At 57.7% G+C, this 16573-nt stretch overlaps 1 protein-coding gene across 1 annotated transcript; it reads right to left on the bottom strand.

The window, feature by feature from the left end:
• Positions 1-13989: 13989 nt before the first annotated feature.
• LOC138645963 (histone H1C-like) lies at positions 13990-14625 on the bottom strand. The gene has a single exon (XM_069735441.1). It carries the CDS (start codon positions 14623-14625, stop codon positions 13990-13992), a length of 636 nt encoding a protein of 211 aa, XP_069591542.1.
• Positions 14626-16573: the final 1948 nt, after the last annotated feature.

Below are 16573 nucleotides of genomic sequence, written 5' to 3'. Positions count from 1 at the left end.
GGCACTGATTATACAGCTCTGCGGGGAGGAAGTGGTGGCTCTGATCATACAGCTCTGCGGGGGAGAAGGTGGTGGCACTGATCATACAGCTCTGCGGGGTGGAGGTGATTTCTCTGATCATACAGCTCTGCAGGGAGGAGTAGGTGGTGGCACTGATGATACAGCTCTGCGGGGAGGAGGTGGTGGCACTGATCATACAGCTCTGCGGGGTGGAGGTGATTTCTCTGATCATACAGCTCTGCAGGGAGGAGTAGGTGGTGGCACTGATGATACAGCTCTGCGGGGAGGAGGTGGTGGCTCTGATCATACAGCTCTGCGGGGAGGAGGTGGTGGCTCTGATCATGCAGCTCTGCGGGGAGGAGGTGGTGGCACTGATCATACAGCTGTGCGGGGAGGAGGTGGTGGCACTGATCATACAGCTCTGCGGGGAGGAGGTGGTGGCTCTGATCATACAGCTCTGCGGGGAGGAGGTGGTGGTACTGATCATACAGCTGTGCGGGGAGGAGGTGATTTCTCTGATCATACAGCTCTGCAGGGAGGAGGTGGTGGCTCTGATCATACAGCTCTGCGGGGAGGAGAAGGTGGCACTGATCATACAGCTCTGCGGGGAGGAGGAGGTGGCACTGATCATACAGCTCTGCGGGGAGGAGGTGGTGGCACTGATCATACAGCTCTGCGGGGAGGAGGTGGTGGCACTGATCATACAGCTCTGCGGGGAGGAGGAGGTGGCACTGATCATACAGCTCTGCGGGGAGGAGGTGGTGGCACTGATCATACAGCTCTGCGGGGAGGAGGAGGTGGCACTGATCATACAGCTCTGCGGGGAGGAGGTGGTGGCACTGATCATACAGCTCTGCGGGGAGGAGGTGGTGGCACTGATCATACAGCTCTGCGGGGAGGAGGTGGTGGCACTGATCATACAGCTCTGCGGGGAGGAGGTGGTGGCACTGATCGTACAGCTCTGCGGGGAGGAGGTGGTGGCACTGATCATACAGCTCTGCAGGGAGGAGGTGGTGGCACTGATCATACAGCTCTGCGGGGAGAAGGTGTTGGCACTGATCATACAGCTCTCCGGGGAGGAGGTGATTTCTCTGATCATACAGCTCTGCGGGGAGAATGTGGTGGCTCTGATCATACAGCTCTGCGGGGAGAAGGTGGTGGCACTGATCATACGGCTCTCCGGGGAGGAGGTGATTTCTCTGATCATACAGCTCTGCAGGGAGGAGGTGGTGGCTCTGATCATACAGCTCTGCGGAGAGGAGGTGGTGGCTCTGATCATGCAGCTCTGCGGGGAGGAGGTGGTGGCACTGATCATACAGCTCTGCGGGGAGGAGGTGGTGGTACTGATCATACAGCTCTGCGGGGAGGAGGTGGTGGCTCTGATCATACAGCTCTGCGGGGAGGAGGTGGTGGTACTGATCATACAGCTGTGCGGGGAGGAGGTGATTTATCTGATCATACAGCTCTGCAGGGAGGAGGTGGTGTCTCTGATCATACAGCTCTGCGGGGAGGAGGTGGTGGCTCTGATCATACAGCTCTGCGGGGAGGAGGAGGTGGCACTGATCATACAGCTCTGCGGGGAGGAGGTGGTGGCACTGATCATACAGCTCTGCGGGGAGGAGGTGGTGGCACTGATCATACAGCTCTGCGGGGAGGAGGTGGTGGCACTGATCATACAGCTCTGCGGGGAGGAGGAGGTGGCTCTGATCATACAGCTCTGCGGGGAGGAGGTGATGGCTCTGATCCTACAGCTCTGCGGGGAGAATGTGGTGGCTCTGATCATACAGCTCTGCGGGGAGAAGGTGGTGGCACTGATCATACAGCTCTGCGGGGAGGAGGTGATGGCTCTGATCCTACAGCTCTGAGGGGAGAATGTGGTGGCTCTGATCATACAGCTCTGCGGGGAGAGGGTGGTGGCACTGATCATACAGCTCTGCGGGGAGGAGGTGATGGCTCTGATCCTACAGCTCTGCGGGGAGAATGTGGTGGCTCTGATCATACAGCTCTGCGGGGAGAAGGTGGTGGCACTGATCATACGGCTCTCCGGGGAGGAGGTGATTTCTCTGATCATACAGCTCTGCAGGGAGGAGGTGGTGGCTCTGATCATACAGCTCTGCGGAGAGGAGGTGGTGGCTCTGATCATGCAGCTCTGCGGGGAGGAGGTGGTGGCACTGATCATACAGCTCTGCGGGGAGGAGGTGGTGGTTCTGATCATACAGCTCTGCGGGGAGGAGGTGGTGGCTCTGATCATACAGCTCTGCGGGGAGGAGGTGGTGGTACTGATCATACAGCTGTGCGGGGAGGAGGTGATTTCTCTGATCATACAGCTCTGCAGGGAGGAGGTGGTGTCTCTGATCATACAGCTCTGCGGGGAGGAGGTGGTGGCTCTGATCATACAGCTCTGCGGGGAGGAGGAGGTGGCACTGATCATACAGCTCTGCGGGGAGGAGGTGGTGGCACTGATCATACAGCTCTGCGGGGAGGAGGTGGTGGCACTGATCATACAGCTCTGCGGGGAGGAGGTGGTGGCACTGATCATACAGCTCTGCGGGGAGGAGGAGGTGGCTCTGATCATACAGCTCTGCGGGGAGGAGGTGATGGCTCTGATCCTACAGCTCTGCGGGGAGAATGTGGTGGCTCTGATCATACAGCTCTGCGGGGAGAAGGTGGTGGCACTGATCATACAGCTCTGCGGGGAGGAGGTGATGGCTCTGATCCTACAGCTCTGCGGGGAGAATGTGGTGGCTCTGATCATACAGCTCTGCGGGGAGAGGGTGGTGGCACTGATCATACAGCTCTGCGGGGAGGAGGTGATGGCTCTGATCCTACAGCTCTGCGGGGAGAATGTGGTGGCTCTGATCATACAGCTCTGCGGGGAGAAGGTGGTGGCACTGATCATACGGCTCTCCGGGGAGGAGGTGATTTCTCTGATCATACAGCTCTGCAGGGAGGAGGTGGTGGCTCTGATCATACAGCTCTGCGGGGAGGAGGTGGTGGCACTGATTATACAGCTCTGCGGGGAGAGGGTGGTGGCTCTGATCATACAGCTCTGCGGGGAGGAGGTGGTGGCACTGATTATACAGCTCTGCGGGGAGAGGGTGGTGGCTCTGATCATACAGCTCTGCAGGGAGGAGGTGGTGGCTCTGATCATACAGCTCTGCGGGGAGGAGGTGGTGGCACTGATTATACAGCTCTGCGGGGAGAGGGTGGTGGCTCTGATCATACAGCTCTGCGGGGAGGAGGTGGTGGCTCTGATCATACAGCTCTGCGGGGTGGAGGTGATTTCTCTGATCATACAGCTCTGCGGGGAGGAAGTGGTGGCTCTGATCATACAGCTCTGCGGGGGAGAAGGTGGTGGCACTGATCAAACAGCTCTGCGGGGTGGAGGTGATTTCTCTGATCATACAGCTCTGCAGGGAGGAGTAGGTGGTGGCACTGATGATACAGCTCTGCGGGGAGGAGGTGGTGGCACTGATCATACAGCTCTGCGGGGTGGAGGTGATTTCTCTGATCATACAGCTCTGCAGGGAGGAGTAGGTGGTGGCACTGATGATACAGCTCTGCGGGGAGGAGGAGGTGGCACTGATCATACAGCTCTGCGGGGAGGAGGTGGTGGCACTGATCATACAGCTCTGCGGGGAGGAGGTTGTGGCACTGATCATACAGCTCTGCGGGGAGGAGTTGGTGGCACTGATCATACAGCTCTGCGGGGAGGAGGTGGTGGCACTGATCGTACAGCTCTGCGGGGAGGAGGTGGTGGCACTGATCATACAGCTCTGCAGGGAGGAGGTGGTGGCACTGATCATACAGCTCTGCGGGGAGAAGGTGTTGGCACTGATCATACAGCTCTCCGGGGAGGAGGTGATTTCTCTGATCATACAGCTCTGCAGGGAGGAGGAGGTTATGGCTCTGATCATACAGGTCTGAGGGGAGTAGGTGGTGGCTCTGATCATACAGCTCTGCGGGGAGAGGGTGGTGGCACTGATCATACAGCTCTGCGGGGGAGAAGGTGGTGGCACTGATCATACAGCTCTGCGGGGTGGAGGTGATTTCTCTGATCATACAGCTCTGCAGGGAGGAGTAGGTGGTGGCACTGATGATACAGCTCTGCGGGGAGGAGGTGGTGGCACTGATCATACAGCTCTGCGGGGTGGAGGTGATTTCTCTGATCATACAGCTCTGCAGGGAGGAGTAGGTGGTGGCACTGATGATACAGCTCTGCGGGGAGGAGGTGGTGGCACTGATCATACAGCTCTGCGGGGAGGAGGTGGTGGCTCTGATCATATCGCTCTGCGGGGAGGAGGTGGTGGCTCTGATCATACAGCTCTGCGGGGAGAAGGTGGTGGCACTGATCATACGGCTCTCCGGGGAGGAGGTGATTTCTCTGATCATACAGCTCTGCAGGGAGGAGGTGGTGGCTCTGATCATACAGCTCTGCGGAGAGGAGGTGGTGGCTCTGATCATGCAGCTCTGCGGGGAGGAGGTGGTGGCACTGATCATACAGCTCTGCGGGGAGGAGGTGGTGGTACTGATCATACAGCTCTGCGGGGAGGAGGTGGTGGCTCTGATCATACAGCTCTGCGGGGAGGAGGTGGTGGTACTGATCATACAGCTGTGCGGGGAGGAGGTGATTTCTCTGATCATACAGCTCTGCAGGGAGGAGGTGGTGTCTCTGATCATACAGCTCTGCGGGGAGGAGGTGGTGGCTCTGATCATACAGCTCTGCGGGGAGGAGGAGGTGGCACTGATCATACAGCTCTGCGGGGAGGAGGTGGTGGCACTGATCATACAGCTCTGCGGGGAGGAGGTGGTGGCACTGATCATACAGCTCTGCGGGGAGGAGGAGGTGGCTCTGATCATACAGCTCTGCGGGGAGGAGGAGGTGGCACTGATCATACAGCTCTGCGGGGAGGAGGTGGTGGCTCTGATCATACAGCTCTGCGGGGAGGAGGTGGTGGCACTGATCATACAGCTCTGCGGGGAGGAGGTGGTGGCACTGATCATACAGCTCTGCGGGGAGGAGGTGGTGGCACTGATCATACAGCTCTGCGGGGAGGAGGAGGTGGCTCTGATCATACAGCTCTGCGGGGAGGAGGAGGTGGCACTGATCATACAGCTCTGCGGGGAGGAGGTGGTGGCACTGATCATACAGCTCTGCGGGGAGGAGGTGGTGGCACTGATCATACAGCTCTGCGGGGAGGAGGTGGTGGCACTGATTATACAGCTCTGCGGGGAGAGGGTGGTGGCTCAGATCATACAGCTCTGCGGGGAGGAGGTGGTGGCTCTGATCATACAGCTCTGCGGGGTGGAGGTGATTTCTCTGATCATACAGCTCTGCGGGGTGGAGGTGGTGGCACTGATTATACAGCTCTGCGGGGAGGAAGTGGTGGCTCTGATCATACAGCTCTGCGGGGGAGAAGGTGGTGGCACTGATCATACAGCTCTGCGGGGTGGAGGTGATTTCTCTGATCATACAGCTCTGCAGGGAGGAGTAGGTGGTGGCACTGATGATACAGCTCTGCGGGGAGGAGGTGGTGGCACTGATCATACAGCTCTGCGGGGTGGAGGTGATTTCTCTGATCATACAGCTCTGCAGGGAGGAGTAGGTGGTGGCACTGATGATACAGCTCTGCGGGGAGGAGGTGGTGGCACTGATCATACAGCTCTGCGGGGAGGAGGTGGTGGCTCTGATCATACCGCTCTGCGGGGAGGAGGTGGTGGCTCTGATCATGCAGCTCTGCGGGGAGGAGTTGGTGGCACTGATCATACAGCTGTGCGGGGAGGAGGTGGTGGCACTGATCATACAGCTGTGCGGGGAGGAGGTGGTGGCACTGATCATACAGCTCTGCGGGGAGGAGGTGGTGGCTCTGATCATACAGCTCTGCGGGGAGGAGGTGGTGGTACTGATCATACAGCTGTGCGGGGAGGAGGTGATTTCTCTGATCATACAGCTCTGCAGGGAAGAGGTGGTGGCTCTGATCATACAGCTCTGCGGGGAGGAGGAGGTGGCACTGATCATACAGCTCTGCGGGGAGGAGGTGGTGGCACTGATCATACAGCTCTGCGGGGAGGAGGTGGTGGCACTGATCATACAGCTCTGCGGGGAGGAGGTGGTGGCACTGATCATACAGCTCTGCGGGGAGGAGGTGGCACTGATCATACAGCTCTGCGGGGAGGAGGTGGTGGCACTGATCATACAGCTCTGCGGGGAGGAGGTGGTGGCACTGATCATACAGCTCTGCGGGGAGGAGGTGATTTCTCTGATCATACAGCTCTGCAGGGAGGAGGTGGTGGTACTGATCATACAGCTGTGCGGGGAGGAGGTGATTTCTCTGATCATACAGCTCTGCAGGGAGGAGGTGGTGGCACTGATCATACAGCTCTGCGGGGAGGAGGTGGTGGCACTGATCATACAGCTCTGCGGGGAGGAGGTGGTGGCACTGATCATACAGCTCTGCGGGGAGGAGGTGGTGGCACTGATCATACAGCTCTGCGGGGAGGAGGTGATTTCTCTGATCATACAGCTCTGCAGGGAGGAGGTGGTGGCTCTGATCATACATCTCTGCGGGGAGGAGGTGGTGGCTCTGATCATACAGCTCTCCGGGGAGGAGGTGATTTCTCTGATCATACAGCTCTGCGGGGAGAATGTGGTGGCTCTGATCATACAGCTCTGCGGGGAGAAGGTGGTGGCACTGATCATACGGCTCTCCGGGGAGGAGGTGATTTCTCTGATCATACAGCTCTGCAGGGAGGAGGTGGTGGCTCTGATCATACAGCTCTGCGGAGAGGAGGTGGTGGCTCTGATCATGCAGCTCTGCGGGGAGGAGGTGGTGGCACTGATCATACAGCTCTGCGGGGAGGAGGTGGTGGTACTGATCATACAGCTCTGCGGGGAGGAGGTGGTGGCTCTGATCATACAGCTCTGCGGGGAGGAGGTGGTGGTACTGATCATACAGCTGTGCGGGGAGGAGGTGATTTCTCTGATCATACAGCTCTGCAGGGAGGAGGTGGTGTCTCTGATCATACAGCTCTGCGGGGAGGAGGTGGTGGCTCTGATCATACAGCTCTGCGGGGAGGAGGAGGTGGCACTGATCATACAGCTCTGCGGGGAGGAGGTGGTGGCACTGATCATACAGCTCTGCGGGGAGGAGGTGGTGGCACTGATCATACAGCTCTGCGGGGAGGAGGTGGTGGCACTGATCATACAGCTCTGCGGGGAGGAGGAGGTGGCTCTGATCATACAGCTCTGCGGGGAGGAGGTGATGGCTCTGATCCTACAGCTCTGCGGGGAGAATGTGGTGGCTCTGATCATACAGCTCTGCGGGGAGAAGGTGGTGGCACTGATCATACAGCTCTGCGGGGAGGAGGTGATGGCTCTGATCCTACAGCTCTGAGGGGAGAATGTGGTGGCTCTGATCATACAGCTCTGCGGGGAGAGGGTGGTGGCACTGATCATACAGCTCTGCGGGGAGGAGGTGATGGCTCTGATCCTACAGCTCTGCGGGGAGAATGTGGTGGCTCTGATCATACAGCTCTGCGGGGAGAAGGTGGTGGCACTGATCATACGGCTCTCCGGGGAGGAGGTGATTTCTCTGATCATACAGCTCTGCAGGGAGGAGGTGGTGGCTCTGATCATACAGCTCTGCGGAGAGGAGGTGGTGGCTCTGATCATGCAGCTCTGCGGGGAGGAGGTGGTGGCACTGATCATACAGCTCTGCGGGGAGGAGGTGGTGGTACTGATCATACAGCTCTGCGGGGAGGAGGTGGTGGCTCTGATCATACAGCTCTGCGGGGAGGAGGTGGTGGTACTGATCATACAGCTGTGCGGGGAGGAGGTGATTTCTCTGATCATACAGCTCTGCAGGGAGGAGGTGGTGTCTCTGATCATACAGCTCTGCGGGGAGGAGGTGGTGGCTCTGATCATACAGCTCTGCGGGGAGGAGGAGGTGGCACTGATCATACAGCTCTGCGGGGAGGAGGTGGTGGCACTGATCATACAGCTCTGCGGGGAGGAGGTGGTGGCACTGATCATACAGCTCTGCGGGGAGGAGGTGGTGGCACTGATCATACAGCTCTGCGGGGAGGAGGAGGTGGCTCTGATCATACAGCTCTGCGGGGAGGAGGTGATGGCTCTGATCCTACAGCTCTGCGGGGAGAATGTGGTGGCTCTGATCATACAGCTCTGCGGGGAGAAGGTGGTGGCACTGATCATACAGCTCTGCGGGGAGGAGGTGATGGCTCTGATCCTACAGCTCTGCGGGGAGAATGTGGTGGCTCTGATCATACAGCTCTGCGGGGAGAGGGTGGTGGCACTGATCATACAGCTCTGCGGGGAGGAGGTGATGGCTCTGATCCTACAGCTCTGCGGGGAGAATGTGGTGGCTCTGATCATACAGCTCTGCGGGGAGAAGGTGGTGGCACTGATCATACGGCTCTCCGGGGAGGAGGTGATTTCTCTGATCATACAGCTCTGCAGGGAGGAGGTGGTGGCTCTGATCATACAGCTCTGCGGAGAGGAGGTGGTGGCTCTGATCATGCAGCTCTGCGGGGAGGAGGTGGTGGCACTGATCATACAGCTCTGCGGGGAGGAGGTGGTGGTACTGATCATACAGCTCTGCGGGGAGGAGGTGGTGGCTCTGATCATACAGCTCTGCGGGGAGGAGGTGGTGGTACTGATCATACAGCTGTGCGGGGAGGAGGTGATTTCTCTGATCATACAGCTCTGCAGGGAGGAGGTGGTGTCTCTGATCATACAGCTCTGCGGGGAGGAGGTGGTGGCTCTGATCATACAGCTCTGCGGGGAGGAGGAGGTGGCACTGATCATACAGCTCTGCGGGGAGGAGGTGGTGGCACTGATCATACAGCTCTGCGGGGAGGAGGTGGTGGCACTGATCATACAGCTCTGCGGGGAGGAGGAGGTGGCTCTGATCATACAGCTCTGCGGGGAGGAGGAGGTGGCACTGATCATACAGCTCTGCGGGGAGGAGGTGGTGGCACTGATCATACAGCTCTGCGGGGAGGAGGTGGTGGCACTGATCATACAGCTCTGCGGGGAGGAGGTGGTGGCACTGATTATACAGCTCTGCGGGGAGAGGGTGGTGGCTCTGATCATACAGCTCTGCGGGGAGGAGGTGGTGGCTCTGATCATACAGCTCTGCGGGGTGGAGGTGATTTCTCTGATCATACAGCTCTGCGGGGAGGAAGTGGTGGCTCTGATCATACAGCTCTGCGGGGGAGAAGGTGGTGGCACTGATCAAACAGCTCTGCGGGGTGGAGGTGATTTCTCTGATCATACAGCTCTGCAGGGAGGAGTAGGTGGTGGCACTGATGATACAGCTCTGCGGGGAGGAGGTGGTGGCACTGATCATACAGCTCTGCGGGGTGGAGGTGATTTCTCTGATCATACAGCTCTGCAGGGAGGAGTAGGTGGTGGCACTGATGATACAGCTCTGCGGGGAGGAGGAGGTGGCACTGATCATACAGCTCTGCGGGGAGGAGGTGGTGGCACTGATCATACAGCTCTGCGGGGAGGAGGTTGTGGCACTGATCATACAGCTCTGCGGGGAGGAGTTGGTGGCACTGATCATACAGCTCTGCGGGGAGGAGGTGGTGGCACTGATCGTACAGCTCTGCGGGGAGGAGGTGGTGGCACTGATCATACAGCTCTGCAGGGAGGAGGTGGTGGCACTGATCATACAGCTCTGCGGGGAGAAGGTGTTGGCACTGATCATACAGCTCTCCGGGGAGGAGGTGATTTCTCTGATCATACAGCTCTGCAGGGAGGAGGAGGTTATGGCTCTGATCATACAGGTCTGAGGGGAGTAGGTGGTGGCTCTGATCATACAGCTCTGCGGGGAGAGGGTGGTGGCACTGATCATACAGCTCTGCGGGGAGGAGGTGATGGCTCTGATCCTACAGCTCTGCGGGGAGAATGTGGTGGCTCTGATCATACAGCTCTGCGGGGAGAAGGTGGTGGCACTGATCATACGGCTCTCCGGGGAGGAGGTGATTTCTCTGATCATACAGCTCTGCAGGGAGGAGGTGGTGGCTCTGATCATACAGCTCTGCGGAGAGGAGGTGGTGGCTCTGATCATGCAGCTCTGCGGGGAGGAGGTGGTGGCACTGATCATACAGCTCTGCGGGGAGGAGGTGGTGGTACTGATCATACAGCTCTGCGGGGAGGAGGTGGTGGCTCTGATCATACAGCTCTGCGGGGAGGAGGTGGTGATACTGATCATACAGCTGTGCGGGGAGGAGGTGATTTCTCTGATCATACAGCTCTGCAGGGAGGAGGTGGTGTCTCTGATCATACAGCTCTGCGGGGAGGAGGTGGTGGCTCTGATCATACAGCTCTGCGGGGAGGAGGAGGTGGCACTGATCATACAGCTCTGCGGGGAGGAGGTGGTGGCACTGATCATACAGCTCTGCGGGGAGGAGGTGGTGGCACTGATCATACAGCTCTGCGGGGAGGAGGTGGTGGCACTGATCATACAGCTCTGCGGGGAGGAGGTGGTGGCACTGATCATACAGCTCTGCGGGGAGGAGGAGGTGGCTCTGATCATACAGCTCTGCGGGGAGGAGGAGGTGGCACTGATCATACAGCTCTGCGGGGAGGAGGTGGTGGCACTGATCATACAGCTCTGCGGGGAGGAGGTGGTGGCACTGATCATACAGCTCTGCGGGGAGAAGGTGGTGGCACTGATTATACAGCTCTGCGGGGAGAGGGTGGTGGCTCTGATCATACAGCTCTGCGGGGAGGAGGTGGTGGCTCTGATCATACAGCTCTGCGGGGTGGAGGTGATTTCTCTGATCATACAGCTCTGCGGGGTGGAGGTGGTGGCACTGATTATACAGCTCTGCGGGGAGGAAGTGGTGGCTCTGATCATACAGCTCTGCGGGGGAGAAGGTGGTGGCACTGATCATACAGCTCTGCGGGGTGGAGGTGATTTCTCTGATCATACAGCTCTGCAGGGAGGAGTAGGTGGTGGCACTGATGATACAGCTCTGCGGGGAGGAGGTGGTGGCACTGATCATACAGCTCTGCGGGGTGGAGGTGATTTCTCTGATCATACAGCTCTGCAGGGAGGAGTAGGTGGTGGCACTGATGATACAGCTCTGCGGGGAGGAGGTGGTGGCACTGATCATACAGCTCTGCGGGGAGGAGGTGGTGGCTCTGATCATATCGCTCTGCGGGGAGGAGGTGGTGGCTCTGATCATACAGCTCTGCGGGGAGAAGGTGGTGGCACTGATCATACGGCTCTCCGGGGAGGAGGTGATTTCTCTGATCATACAGCTCTGCAGGGAGGAGGTGGTGGCTCTGATCATACAGCTCTGCGGAGAGGAGGTGGTGGCTCTGATCATGCAGCTCTGCGGGGAGGAGGTGGTGGCACTGATCATACAGCTCTGCGGGGAGGAGGTGGTGGTACTGATCATACAGCTCTGCGGGGAGGAGGTGGTGGCTCTGATCATACAGCTCTGCGGGGAGGAGGTGGTGGTACTGATCATACAGCTGTGCGGGGAGGAGGTGATTTCTCTGATCATACAGCTCTGCAGGGAGGAGGTGGTGTCTCTGATCATACAGCTCTGCGGGGAGGAGGTGGTGGCTCTGATCATACAGCTCTGCGGGGAGGAGGAGGTGGCACTGATCATACAGCTCTGCGGGGAGGAGGTGGTGGCACTGATCATACAGCTCTGCGGGGAGGAGGTGGTGGCACTGATCATACAGCTCTGCGGGGAGGAGGAGGTGGCTCTGATCATACAGCTCTGCGGGGAGGAGGAGGTGGCACTGATCATACAGCTCTGCGGGGAGGAGGTGGTGGCTCTGATCATACAGCTCTGCGGGGAGGAGGTGGTGGCACTGATCATACAGCTCTGCGGGGAGGAGGTGGTGGCACTGATCATACAGCTCTGCGGGGAGGAGGTGGTGGCACTGATCATACAGCTCTGCGGGGAGGAGGAGGTGGCTCTGATCATACAGCTCTGCGGGGAGGAGGAGGTGGCACTGATCATACAGCTCTGCGGGGAGGAGGTGGTGGCACTGATCATACAGCTCTGCGGGGAGGAGGTGGTGGCACTGATCATACAGCTCTGCGGGGAGGAGGTGGTGGCACTGATTATACAGCTCTGCGGGGAGAGGGTGGTGGCTCAGATCATACAGCTCTGCGGGGAGGAGGTGGTGGCTCTGATCATACAGCTCTGCGGGGTGGAGGTGATTTCTCTGATCATACAGCTCTGCGGGGTGGAGGTGGTGGCACTGATTATACAGCTCTGCGGGGAGGAAGTGGTGGCTCTGATCATACAGCTCTGCGGGGGAGAAGGTGGTGGCACTGATCATACAGCTCTGCGGGGTGGAGGTGATTTCTCTGATCATACAGCTCTGCAGGGAGGAGTAGGTGGTGGCACTGATGATACAGCTCTGCGGGGAGGAGGTGGTGGCACTGATCATACAGCTCTGCGGGGTGGAGGTGATTTCTCTGATCATACAGCTCTGCAGGGAGGAGTAGGTGGTGGCACTGATGATACAGCTCTGCGGGGAGGAGGTGGTGGCACTGATCATACAGCTCTGCGGGGAGGAGGTGGTGGCTCTGATCATACCGCTCTGCGGGGAGGAGGTGGTGGCTCTGATCATGCAGCTCTGCGGGGAGGAGTTGGTGGCACTGATCATACAGCTGTGCGGGGAGGAGGTGGTGGCACTGATCATACAGCTGTGCGGGGAGGAGGTGGTGGCACTGATCATACAGCTCTGCGGGGAGGAGGTGGTGGCTCTGATCATACAGCTCTGCGGGGAGGAGGTGGTGGTACTGATCATACAGCTGTGCGGGGAGGAGGTGATTTCTCTGATCATACAGCTCTGCAGGGAAGAGGTGGTGGCTCTGATCATACAGCTCTGCGGGGAGGAGGAGGTGGCACTGATCATACAGCTCTGCGGGGAGGAGGTGGTGGCACTGATCATACAGCTCTGCGGGGAGGAGGTGGTGGCACTGATCATACAGCTCTGCGGGGAGGAGGTGGTGGCACTGATCATACAGCTCTGCGGGGAGGAGGTGGCACTGATCATACAGCTCTGCGGGGAGGAGGTGGTGGCACTGATCATACAGCTCTGCGGGGAGGAGGTGGTGGCACTGATCATACAGCTCTGCGGGGAGGAGGTGATTTCTCTGATCATACAGCTCTGCAGGGAGGAGGTGGTGGTACTGATCATACAGCTGTGCGGGGAGGAGGTGATTTCTCTGATCATACAGCTCTGCAGGGAGGAGGTGGTGGCACTGATCATACAGCTCTGCGGGGAGGAGGTGGTGGCACTGATCATACAGCTCTGCGGGGAGGAGGTGGTGGCACTGATCATACAGCTCTGCGGGGAGGAGGTGGTGGCACTGATCATACAGCTCTGCGGGGAGGAGGTGATTTCTCTGATCATACAGCTCTGCAAGGAGGAGGTGGTGGCTCTGATCATACATCTCTGCGGGGAGGAGGTGGTGGCTCTGATCATACAGCTCTGCGGGGAGGAGGAGGTGGCACTGATCATACAGCTCTGCGGGGAGGAGATGGTGGCTCTGATCATACAGCTCTGCGGGGAGGAGGTGGTGGCTCTGATCATACAGCTCTGCGGGGAGAAGGTGGTGGCACTGATCATACAGCTCTGCGGGGAGGAGGTGGTGGCACTGATGATACAGCTCTGCGGGGAGGAAGTGGTGGCACTGATCATACAGCTCTGCGGGGAGGAAGTGGTGGCACTGATCATACAGCTCTGCGGGGAGGAGGTGGTGGCACTGATCATACAGCTCTGCGGGGAGGAGGTGGTGGCACTGATGATACAGCTCTGCGGGGAGGAAGTGGTGGCACTGATCATACAGCTCTGCGGGGAGGAAGTGGTGGCACTGATCATACAGCTCTGCGGGGAGGAGGTGGTGGCACTGATCATACAGCTCCGCGGGGAGGAGGTGGTGGCTCTTATAAGAGCCTTTGTGGTAACAGAACAGGGGCTGCAGCTTATTTCTTAGCCGCGGGCTTCTTGGCTTTCGCAGCCTTCTTAGCCGGACTCTTGGCGGGTTTGGCCGCCTTCTTAGCTGGACTCTTCGTCACCTTCTTGGGCTTGGGAGCGGCTTTCGGCTTCTTGGGGCTCTTGGCCGCTTTCTTGGCTGCTGCGGGCTTCTTGGCCTTTTTCGGGCTCTTCTTGGCCGCAGTCGGAGCCTTCTTGGGCTTCTTCGGAGATTTGGCGGCTTTCTTGGCAGCAGCGGGTTTCTTGGGTTTGGCCGCAGCTGCTGGCTTCTTCTTGGCCACTTTGTCCTTCGTCTCCTGCTTCTTGTTCAGCTTGAAGGACCCGGAGGCGCCGCTGCCTTTCACCTGGAGGAGGGCGCCCTTGGTGACCAGAGCCTTGACGGCCAGCTTCAGGCGGCTGTTGTTCTTCTCTACATCGTATCCTCCAGCAGACAGAGCCTTCTTCAGGGCGGCCAGAGACACCCCGCTGCGCTCCTTGGAGGCGGACACGGCTTTCACGATCAGCTCGGAGACGCTGGGGCCGGAGGGTTTATTGCTCTTCTTGGCAGCAGATTTCTTCGGCTGCTTCTTGGATTTGGCGGCCGGTTCTGCGGGAGGGGGAGCGGCGGCTGGCGCGGTCTCTGCCATCATGTGCTGCTGAAGCAAAATGAAAATATTTCCTGATAGGAAGGAAAACACTGAGGCCGGAGCTGGAGGCGCCTGTTATATGTACAGGCTTACTGCGCACTGATTGGCTGCTGAGCAGCACCGTCCTGAGCTTCTGTTGGCTGACACTGGACAAAGGCCCCGCCCCCTCCCAGCTGAGTCCGAGTGAAGCTCCGCTCTCCCCTTGTGCTTCCCTGCCCGGGATAAAAGCCCTTTACCGGCTAACACCGGACAGCAGAGCGCGATTCCTCCGTCGCCTCCCCTTCTCCAACATCTCCACCGGCCATTTGTAGCCGTCACTAGCAGAGATGCCGGGAAAGAGCGGAGAGGAAATCCCGGGATCATCGCCGCCGTCCTCCCGATCCGCACCTCACTGTGTACCGGGGAGATAAATCTGCTGCGGGAGCTCGTTCCTCCTATTCCCGGCTCCTGTCACCATCACAGGGATCTTTACTCCTATGTCTATCGCACAGGAAGCTGATTGTACGATGTGGGGACGAGCTGGAGCTGCTGACAACCCAGAAGGGTAACACAGGCGACGGCCTCCGCTGACTGCCACCTCCCTGACCTGTGGTGTCACTGTACCCCGTATGTGCAGAGGATTGGGGGGACACGTGTTCCACACCAGTAGATGATCCACATCGGTGGCTGATTGCAATCACCTGCCTGATATCGTGTCTTACCCAGTGTGAAGCTGTGACCGCTGCGGCCTGTCATGGTGCGAAGAGCTCTGATGAGGCGACAGCTGCACACTGCGACTCCCCAACCAAACACATAAACATCTCCGGGGAGAAAACTGAAATATTAATGGATTTATGTGACCCCCACTATTGTGTAAAAGGGGAATATTGGGAGAAAAGCGGAGACACAAAATCCAGCGTCTACACAGAGAACACAGCTGTACATAGTATATATAGTGCACAACATCACATCTGCACAGCCCAGATCAGCAGTGTAATAAGTGTCACTGATACTAGAGGAGAGGGTACAGTATATACAGCAGAGTGTACAGTATATACAGCAGAGTACACAGTATATAGAGCAGAGTGTACAGTATATACAGCAGTGTGCACAGTATATAGAGCCAGTGTGTACAGTACATACAGCAGTGTGTACAGTATATAGAGCAGTGTGTAAAGTATATACAGCAGTGTGTACAATTTATAGACCAGAGTGTACAGTATATAGAGCAGTCTCCCCTCTCTTCTTCTTTCTCTCTCTCTCCCTCTTTCTTAATCTCTATTTCTCTCTCCTCTCTTTCATTATTTCCTTCTCTCCTTTCTCTCTTCGCTCTCCTCTCTTTCTTTCTCTCTTCTTTTTTCTCTAAATCTTTCTCTCACTCTTACTCTTTCTTCCTTTCTATTTCTCTCTCTCCCTCTCTTTCCCTTGCTTTCTCTTTTTCTTACTTTATATCTATCTCTCTCCTTCTCTCTTTCTTTATCTCTCTTCTCTCTCTCTCTCTTTATGTCTCTTTGTCTCTCTCTCTCTCTTTCTCCCTTTCTTTCTCTCTATCTCCTTCTTTCTCATTCTCTCTCTTTCACTTTATCTCTCTCTTTCTCTCTCTCAGGGAGAGATTATCAATCCTTCATGTCAGCAGTGCACCTCTCCAAAATGAGGCAGATGTACTAGATTTTCTAGGCACCGCCATCTGCACGTGGGGTGCTGCTGTAATCCCTGTCATCATCCTCGTTTTTCCTCTCCACGTTTCCATATCCAGCCAAGTGATCGCTGGGCCCAGTATTCTCATCAGCATTGCCGATACTTCGAGCTGTAGCAAAGGAGAAGGCACAAGTGATGATAACCCGCCTCTATGTGCCCTCAAGTGTCTCCGCTGTGGTGCGGGATGATATGCTATGGAAGGTTAATAATCAATAATTGTGTCCTTCCTACAGGCTCTGGTGCCCCATGGAATGAAAGGTTTCCCCAGGAG

This window comes from Ranitomeya imitator, chromosome 7 (assembly GCF_032444005.1).
Source record: "Ranitomeya imitator isolate aRanImi1 chromosome 7, aRanImi1.pri, whole genome shotgun sequence".
NCBI classification, from domain to species: Eukaryota; Metazoa; Chordata; class Amphibia; order Anura; family Dendrobatidae; genus Ranitomeya; species Ranitomeya imitator.
This window is presented reverse-complemented; position numbering and strand designations above follow the sequence as displayed.